Genomic DNA, 9895 nt, shown 5'->3' with positions numbered 1-9895 from the left:
GAGATGGCTCAGTGGGTAAGAGCACCCGACTGCTCTTCCGAAGGTCCAGAGTTCAAATCCCAGCAACCACATGGTGGCTCACAACCACCCGTAACAAGACCTGACGCCCTCTTCTGGAGTGTCTGAAGACAGCTACAGTGTACTTACATATAATAAATAAATAAATAAATAAATAAATAAATAAATAAACAGTCTCAACTCTTTAGTAGTGTATTTATATTTGATGCTAATTTCTCCCTAACTTTAACTATAGGGTAACAAACCATTTGTCTTAGTTAGGGCTTCATTGTTGTGAAGAGACACCATGACCAAGGCAACTCTGATAATGGACATTTTATTGGGACCAGCTTAAAGTGCTGGAGGAGTGGAGAGTTCTACATCTTGATACAAAGGCAGCCACAAAGGAACTATCTCCTGCAAGCACCCAGACTCTCTTCCTCACTAGGCAGAACTTGACCCTAGGAGCCCTGAAAACCTGCTTACACAGTGACAAGCTTTCTCTAACAAGGCCATGCTACACCTCCTTAATAGTGCCACTCCCCATGGGCCAAGCATATTCAAACCACCACACCATGGCTGTTATCAGAAGTTTCTTTCTTTCTTTTTTTTTTTTTTAAAGATTTATTTATTTATTATATATATAAATAAACTGTAGCTGTCTTCAGACACTCCAGAAGAGGGAGTCAGATCTTGTTACGGATGGTTGTGAGCCACCATGTGGTTGCTGGGATTTGAACTCCGGACCTTCGGAAGAGCAGTCGGGTGCTCTTACCCAGTGAGCCATCTCACCAGCCCCAGAAGTTTCTTCTGTCTCTTCTCTTCTCTTAAATACTAATGTGAGCTCTTTTCCCATCCAGGCATTCTTTGGGACACTGTCACTTGGCTGAGTTTTCCAAATTGCGCTGATATTAGCAATCTAACTTTTCTTCCAAAATAGAGGACCGAAGGGAAAAAAATAGAAATTGGGACCTTATCCAGCAAATACAGGTTACAATGCACATCCCATAATTAGAGTGAGCTAAAAATGTGAAAATGAAGCAAAACCTTTACCACATGCTATTTCCAGAACAAAGGAATTATTATATATTTTGTGAATAAGAGAAAAGAATGGAGGAAAAGAAGAAGACATGCCTGGGCTGTATCCTCGAGTTTGAGGTTTTCCAACAGAGCTGGAGAGTGACCAGGCTGCAGGTTCTTCACGGTCTTCTTTGCAGACTTCTTTGGAATCTTCGTCATGCAGACGAACTCCACATCCGAGTCAGAATCCTCTGTGCTTCTCTTTTGGCTTCTTTGGATGAACGAAAGCTCAACAGATGAGGGACTGCCCTGAGTAAGGTCAGCTCCTGAAGGCTTGATTCTCCCAAGTTTGGATTTTTCCTTAGTTAAAAACAGTAAGACATAATTTTATGAGTTGTAGTTGCATCATTTATGATGAATTACTATTTTCTCTCATAACACTCCATTATATTTTTATAGTATATAATGTAGTTTGATTATATTTACACCCTAATCTTGCCCACCAGTTTTTCCCAGATCTCCCCAATATATGTTCAAATGTGAATGGTACCCATAGATTCATATATTTTAGGTTTTATTTGGTTTTTTATTTGGTTATTTTTGTTTGTTTGTTTGTTTTTGTTTTTGTTTTTGTTTTTTTTTGAGACAGTGTTTCTCTGTATAGCCCTGGCTGTCCTGGAACTCACTTTGTAGACCAGACTGGCCTCAAACTCAGAAATCCACCTGCCTCTGCCTCCTGAGTGCTGGGATTAAAGGTGTGTGCCACCACGCCCGGCTATTTCAGGTTTTAAAAGCTCACTCCACTCCTAGTTAGCATGATTTCTTATACTCCCACGCATATTTTTCTCCTCCCTCCCTCCCTCCCTCCCTCCCTCCCTCCCTTCCTCCCTCCCTCCCTCTGATGTTAAGTTCTCTGCTATGGTTTTAGTTCTCCTGACATGCCTCCCTAGGGGCCCATCACAATGCTCCCCACACCCTGTGATGAATGACCATCCTCTGGATCTGTGAAACCCTACATTAAATGCTTTCTTTTCCAAGTTGCCTTGGTCATGCAGCTAAGATACATCCATGAGTCTTGTGGGGCAGAGCATGATGTAGATGGAGGTTGAGCATGAAGGGCTGGGCATGCCCTAGACATCTTTTCTCTGCACTTCTACCCATTGTGAGGCTCTGGATTATTAGGTGTGCTTCTCGCTACTAATAAAAAGTTCAAAGATAAAAAGGTTTCACTGCATCCTTCAGTAATAAATAGTTCACTTGGTGGCTTCAGAAGGAGCTGCAGAGGTGGGCTGAATGCAGTGACCTGACTTTGAGAACACACACAATGCAGCTTCACTTCCTCCCAGAGGAAGTGCATGTGAGGTGAGGCCAGTTTGCACTCTTAGGCTAATCTGGCATCTCACATCCTGAATCCTGCCCCTGCTGGCTAATGTTTTCAAAGTGTATCCCTTAGCTAGAGACTCCTCTCTATGCTAGAAGCCAAAGGGAACTAGGGGACTTTGGGGTAGAATGTCGGTGCTTTTCTAGCATTCCTAAGTTTCCTGCTGGTGATTGATGGGTTGATATCCAGGAGAATCAACTTTAATACAAATAGGACATATTGCTCTTGTGCCTGATTCTGAAAATCAGCTATGTAGTGAGTTAGGTACATTTCTATGAAAGGAAGGAAGAAGGTTATGAGCTCAAGTGTATTTCAACGTATTACTGGGCTCATGAGGTTTTAGTTCCTGTGTAGAATACAGAAAACGCAAGCAGTGGCAACCCAACCTGGAGGGACACTCTGGAAGCAAATGCTTCAGTACTTAAAACAAACATGGAGAAATTTTGAGACATAAAATATGTACACCTTTGTCTATTCAGACCTATGAGCTGTTAAAGGTTGGGGGGAAGGCAAGGAGAAAGATTTGAGTTTGGATCTCCAGCATCCACATACAAAGCCAGATGCAGTGCTGCACATGTGTAACCCCTGCGAAGGTGAGGACACGTGGAGGCTTAGGCCTGCTGACCAGAGATAGTTAGGCTCTATCTCAGAGAAGAAACATGATGTCGATTGTTGACATGTACATACACATGGGCACACACAAAAACATGTGTACATACACACAAACAAAATAGGGGCAATTTGAAACTGTCAGGTTTTCTATACATTTATGTGTCTAATATAGTTGAGAAGCTCTGAGGCCTCACAACTATTCCTTTGTTTGTTTGTTTGGTTTTTTTTTTTTTTTTTTCGAGACAGGGTTTCTCTGTGTAGCCCTGGCTGTCCTGGAACTCACTTTGTAGACCAGGCTGGCCTTGAACTCAGAAATCTGCCTGCCTCTGCCTCCCAAGTGCTGGGATCAAAGGTGTGTGACACCACGCCCAGCTTTGATTTTATATTATTATAGTGTGTATGTGAAGAGGAGGCAGGTACGAAACTTCACCACGTACCACCTGGTAGGCTACAAAGCTGCAACTCATGAACTTATGGCAGTCCTCTTGCTTCTGGCCCCCTGGTACTATTATTGCAGGTATGAGTTACAAGGAAGGATCCTTGTAAAATTGATAACTATAACATTATATGACATTTAGCAAAATTAAAAATCAAGAAAGTGCTTGAGAACACGAACCCACTTTCTTTTGTTTTGTTTTGTTTTGTTTTGAGACAGGGTTTCTCTGTGTAGCCCTGGCTGTCCTAGAACTCACTCTGTAGACCAGGCTGGCCTCGAACTCACAAATCCGTCTGCCTCTGCCTTCCAAGCACTGGGATTAAAGGCGTGCGTCACCACTGCCCAGCACGAACCCACTTTCAAAAGCTGGGTACAGCAGCGCACACATAATCCCAGTGTTAGGGAGGTGGAGACCAGTGGGTCCCTTCATCTTCCTGGTAAGTCTGGGTCACCTCAAGAGGCCAGGCGAGGGACAGTTTCACCAAAAAACAATACAAAACAAAAAACAAACAAAAAACTCCAAGGTGGATGGTGCCTGAGAGACAACATCTGCAGCTATCTCTACAAGCAGCACACACCCATGCAAGGATTGCAGCACACACATGAGCATCCATGCATGTGCACACACATACATATAGAAGAGTTATGTATATAGAATATTTACAAGTAAATATATTTCCATAGACTAAATCATCAGCAACTTTCTCATAGAAACTACCAGATTTTAAAATATTAGTTCTAGTATGGATGATACAGAGTCTGAATCCGCCATCTTCAGTAATCAGGCAAGGTTTCCAGTGGTGGGACTGGGACACCAGATCATCCACAGAACTTTTAACCTACAATCTGCCCTGCCTGTAAGATGGGCTGGAGCAATGGTGGTGGGACTGGCCAATCAGTAACTGATCTAATATGAGGTCCACATGTACTGGATAGTTTTGTGTCAACTTGACACAGCTGGAGTTATCACAGAGAAAGGAGCTTTAGATGGGGAAATACCCCCATGAGATCCAGCTGTGGGGCATTTTCTCAATTAGTGATCAAGGGGGAGAGGGCCCTTGTGGGTGGGACCATCTCTGGGCTGGTAGTCTTGGATTCTATAAGAGAGCAGGCTGAGCAAGCCAGCAAAGAACTTCCCTCCATGGCCTCTGCATCAGCTCCTGCTTTCTGACCTGCTTGAGTTCCAGTCCTGCACCCTGTGGTGATCAACAGCAGTATGGAAATGTAAGCCGAATAAACCCTTTCCTCCCCAACTTGCTTCTTGGTCATGATGCTGTGCAGGAATGGAAACCCTGACTAAGACACCACATGAGAGGAAGCTCAAAGATGACCTGGAACCAGAGGTTGGATAGTCCAGAGACCTAAAATAGTATCAAACACAACTCACCAAAAAAAGAAAATGAAAAAGAAAAAAGTTCCTATTTTCTGCCATACTCATTGATCAGTGCCTCCTACAGTTGTTATCAGAGAGGTAGCCTTGGGCAGCTGATGGGAGCAGATGCAGAGACCCATACCCAAATACTAGATGGAGAGAGAGCCAAGTTGCAGGTCTCCATAGGGTGTCTCCACTGAGGCTTTGGAGAACTCAGCAAAAACAGAGGAGGAATTGTGGGAGCCAGGGGGTCAAGGATACCAGGAGATCATATCCCATAGAATCAACTAAGCAGGTCTCATGGGGACTAACACAGACTGAAGAGGCAATCACGGAGCCTGCATGGGTCTGCACTAGGTCCTCTCTATATATGTTAGGGTTGTTGGCTTGGTGTTTTGAGGAGATTCCTGACAGTGGTAGTGGTGGTTATCTCTGACTCTTTTGCCTGCTCTTGGGACCCTTTTTCTCCTACTGGGTTGCCTCACCCAGTATTGATATGCCATGTCCGGTTGATGTCTCTGGGAGGCCTGTTTTTTTCCGGGGGTGCAGGGATTGATATGGGGAAGAAGGGAGGTGGGGGTGAACTTGGAGGAGTGAAAGGAAGAAAATCTCTAGTTGGAAAATATGAGAGAATAATAAATAAAAATTAGAAAAAGAATTGTCATCCTATCCAATCAGTGAGATAATAAGTGATCTAAATATTATTTATGTTTTAATTTTTAAATTTTTGCTAATAAATGTATGTCAGCGAAAATCTATTATTGCTTCACTCTGTGAACTAACCATCCACAGGAAAATCTGGAGACTCATGAAGCTTAAGTGAGAAATGTAACAGAAATGGCTGGATATTAGTTTATGTATTTATTTAAAATGTTTGAGGTTTAAATTATTTTTATTTTATGTGTATGTATATCTTGCCTGTATGTTACATACCACATGCATACAGTGCCCCCAGAAGCCAGAAGATAGTGTCAGATCTCCCGAGACTGAAGATGGTTGTGAGTCATTGGGAATTGAACCTGGATCCTCTGTCAGAGAAGCCAGCACTCCTAACAGCTAAGCCATCTATCTCCCTAGATCCTGAATCTTACTTGAATTGCTCACCTTGCATGCTGAGGAAAGGCAGGAGGACTTGAACTCAGGGATCTTGCTTGTTACTGTAAGTTGAGACTTCTATGGGAAGAAAACATAAAAGCAAATTTATTAGCCCCAAATACCTTTAAGTTGCCATAATACAGAAACTCAGTATTTTTATTTTCCTAAAGAAGTGCCAAGATCACCACAATCCTTCAGTTCTACAGCAGGGATGTTCTTACAGTAGTGGAGGTAGTGTAACATCTGATTGTTTTAGTAAGCACCGCAGATTCAGTGTCTTTTTTGTTTTTGTTTTTGTTTTTTGTGTTTTCTTGAGACAGGGTTTCTCTGTGTAGCCCTGGCTGTCCTGGACCTCACTCTGTAGACCAGGCTGGCCTCGAACTCAGAAATTCACCTGCCTTTGTCTCCCAAGTGCTGGGATTAAAGGCGTGAGCCACCACTGCCCGGCTCAGATTCAATGTCTTATGAGCAACTTAATCAAACCCTGTCTGGATCCAGCTCCTCCATCCCATAATCCCCTCCCTCTCCTGTCTTGAGACCCTCTGCCCGCTGCCTGGAGAGCGCGGGGGCATCCTGACCTGAGATATTATTCTTTCTTTCTGGGAGCACTGGGCTGAGCTTCAGTAAACTGGTGAGTGTCTTGTATCTAGCACCCAGAAGCTTCCTGTATCTCCAGGCAGGGTAGAGAGAAGGGGAACTGGTGCTCCCTCTGAAAAGGGTGCTCCTTTGATGCTCATGCTTTGGTTGACACTTTTAGCTACTATTTCTATTACTGCTCTGCTTTGTTCTAAGCCAGGGCCACTGTATAGTCCTGGCTGGCCTGAAACTCACTGTCCTGGGATTCACATAGTCCTTAGTGATACGTTACACCTGCAGGTACCTTCAAGGTCACCCGTCTAAATTTGAACAGGTTCTGTTCACCGCACTTCCTCTTGCTTGGTGGATCATCAGCAAAGACATCTACGTCAGAGGCTCAGGATGTTCCTGACTCACAGACCCTCTCCATTTCCCATGTCTTTTAGGGATCACGATATGTGAAGTTCCCCACTTGGATCTTTTATAAATTCAAAATACTTTAAGCCAAAGTCACCATCAAAAAGGTGAGGTGGCTCAGTGGGTGTAGGTGTTTGTCACCCAGACCTGTGACCTGAGTTTTCTAGTACCAGTGTAGTGAAAGCAAAGGACTAATCACACTCGCACCAAGGCACTCTTCCTCCAACTAACTAAATAAGTAATAAACAAATGTAATAGAAAATAAAATGAGAATGTTGGTGAAATAGGTTGGTGCATAAAGGCACTTATCAAGAAAGCCTGGCAACTTGAATTAGATACCACAACCTGTGTAAGGGTAGGAGACAACTTATTCCCAAAGCTGTCCTCTGACAGCCATAACATGCTATGGTAGTCATACATATGTACACACGTATGTACACACGTACGCTAAACAAAATTAAATTAAAAAATAAATCGAATTGAGAAGAAGACATTACAATTAAATTTGCATACATGTTATCAGAATCGTCAGAAAAGCCCCTGGAAATTGCATCACATCCTTACACATGGAATTCTAATTTAATGGTTTGGGGTGGGGTCTGGCAGCCCATCTTTTAGTGTTCTGCACCTGGTTCTGATATGCAGCTGAGATGAAGAAATGCTACCCTGAAGGGTGGCAGTACCATGGCTGAGCCTCAAGCGCCTGGCCTTTGTCCAGCAGGGTCTCAGAAGCCCTCCTTCCATTGTAAACAACGCACCTTTCCCATCTCTACAAGTGCCCTTCTCTGTAGGTGCCCACGTGCTGATCCATCCCACCTGTTCTTGCCTGGGTCTCTTCAACCGCTTTCTCCTTTTTCCTTTGAAACTCCTGTTTCATCTTGACTCCTGCAAGCAACCCTGAGAAATATCTTTGGTAGATGTGTCCTAGCTTAATGCAGTTCACATCTTGGTCCTTTGAGTGCCTTGTTCTCAAAGGACTTTCAGAAAAGGGTGGAACTGATGTGTATTTACAGCTATACTTACACCCAAAGTCCCCCAGGATTCTACCTATCTATATGGCTGTATCATACAGTTATACAGTTGCATGTCAATGATGCATGACAGTAGACTGAACTTGAAACTTGTTTTTCTAATGTGAGACACAGAGCATAATTCTTGGGGTGTTACAGATGCTCAGTATAGGGGTGCTGATTATAGGATAAACAGACAGTCCTAGAGTGTACTGCCTATCTTATCCACAGTTGAACCACTGTCAGATTCTCTTTGAATTCATAGCTTGACAGATTCGATACTCCATGCTGGATGCTATCACACCTTGCAAGCACTTTCAATGGTGTCATGTACATTCATTTCCAGTTAAGTGTTGGCAACCATCTATAATAAGACTGATCCCTGATAGGACTCAGCCTAGCCTGACTAGAATATATGACTCAATTGCATTATTTGAATTTATAATGTTTAAATAATAACTTAAAGATAATTATTGTTTGCTATACAGTTTTATTGCAATCTAATCAGACCTGGATTACTAACCACATCACTAAACAATAATTGTGAGTAAATGGATATTTTATAAGCCCCATAAATTCTACTCTTCATTTTAACTTCAGAACTGTTTCTACGAAAGGACAAGAGACACAGAAAAGCACAGCAGAGTTTCTGGTCATATTTCGAATAAAAAAGTATTAATAATTATGATCAAACAGAACATTTTGAAGCCATCAAGAAGCCAATAGAAGATACTGTACTGGCTTCAAGGAATATAGTGGAGGTAGATAGGAGAATAGAGGAGGAGGAGGAGAAGGGGAGGGAGAGGAAGAGGAGGAGGAACCAATGTAGTGAACACTTCCTCCCTCAGCTATGCACTCAGCAGCTTTGAATACAGTTAATAGATGGTTATTATTTCCTGAATTTTAGTAAAGGTGCTTGATACAGCCTGTAAAACCTGCAGTTGCCTTCCTCCCACTCACCAGAGTTCCACTCACTTCCTTCCTGATTATTTCTACTCCTTTTCATTCATTCATTCATTTTTACATCCTGAATGCAGCTTCCACTTCCTCCTCTCCTCTAAGTCTTTCCCCCTTTTTCCCCCCCTCTGCCCNCCCCCCCCCATCCACTCCTCTGTCTCTTCAGAAAAGGGCCAGCCTCCATGGATATCAACCAAACATGACATATCAAGTTGCAGTAAGACTAGGCACCTCCCTTGTATTAAGGCTGGAAGAGGCAACCCAGTATGAGGGGAAAGTCAGAGACAGTCCCTGCTGGAAGACCACAAAACAATCAAGCAACACAGCTGTAATGTATGCAAGAGGGCCCAGGTCAGTCGCATGCAGGTTGTCGGTTGAATGGCAGATCCTGTGGGATTTTGTGTGGTGTCCTTTACCCCTCTGGTTTCTACATTCCTTCCTCCATGTCTATGGCAGGATTCCACAAGATCTGCCTAATGTTTAGCTGTGGGTTTCTGTATGTTTCATTGTTTGCTAAATTAACCCTCCCTGATGACATGTGGGCTAGTCACCGATCTATGAGTATAGCAGAATATCATTAGGAATTATTGTGCTGACTTATTTTTTCCAGTCATTTGGTTCTTAGGTCTCCAGGTTATCTGGCTTCTGGGTCCTGGCCCTCTAGAAAGTCTTGGGGGTGAGTTTCCTCTTGTGGCATGGGTCACTTTCCAATTCCAGGGATGGCTTAACTTGAGCTTTTTTCATGAGTAGTTTCTTTTTTTTTCTTTCTTTTTTTCTTTTTCTTTCTTTCTGTTTTTTTTTTGAGACAGGGTTTCTCAGTGTATCCCTGGCTGTCCTGGAACTCACTGTAGACCAGGCTGGCCTCGAACTCAGAAATCCGTCTGCCTCTGCCTCCCAAATGCTGGGATTAAAGGCTCATGAGTATTTTCACTCCTTAAAAAATACCCAGCTGTTGCCGGGCGTGGTGGTGCACACCTTTAATCCCAGCACTTGGGAGGCAGAGGCAGGCAGATTTCTGAGTT

General features: G+C 43.2%; 1 protein-coding gene across 1 annotated transcript in view; it reads right to left on the bottom strand.

Annotated features, from left to right (window-relative positions):
• Morc1 (MORC family CW-type zinc finger 1) overlaps nt 1–9895 on the bottom strand; it is a 181174-nt gene that overhangs the window by 46399 nt on the left and 124880 nt on the right. Inside the window, exons 18-19 of the mRNA XM_021209326.1 lie at nt 5923–5991; nt 1132–1377 (exon numbers count right to left, since the gene is read on the bottom strand). Of these exons, the coding sequence (XP_021064985.1) occupies nt 1132–1377; nt 5923–5991 (315 nt within the window). The remainder of the gene's footprint in view (nt 1–1131; nt 1378–5922; nt 5992–9895) is intronic.

This window comes from Mus pahari, chromosome 12, assembly GCF_900095145.1.
Source record: "Mus pahari chromosome 12, PAHARI_EIJ_v1.1, whole genome shotgun sequence".
Taxonomy (NCBI): domain Eukaryota; kingdom Metazoa; phylum Chordata; class Mammalia; order Rodentia; family Muridae; genus Mus; species Mus pahari.
The sequence above is the reverse complement of the archived record's forward strand: the minus strand, read 5'-3'. Positions and strand labels throughout refer to the sequence as shown.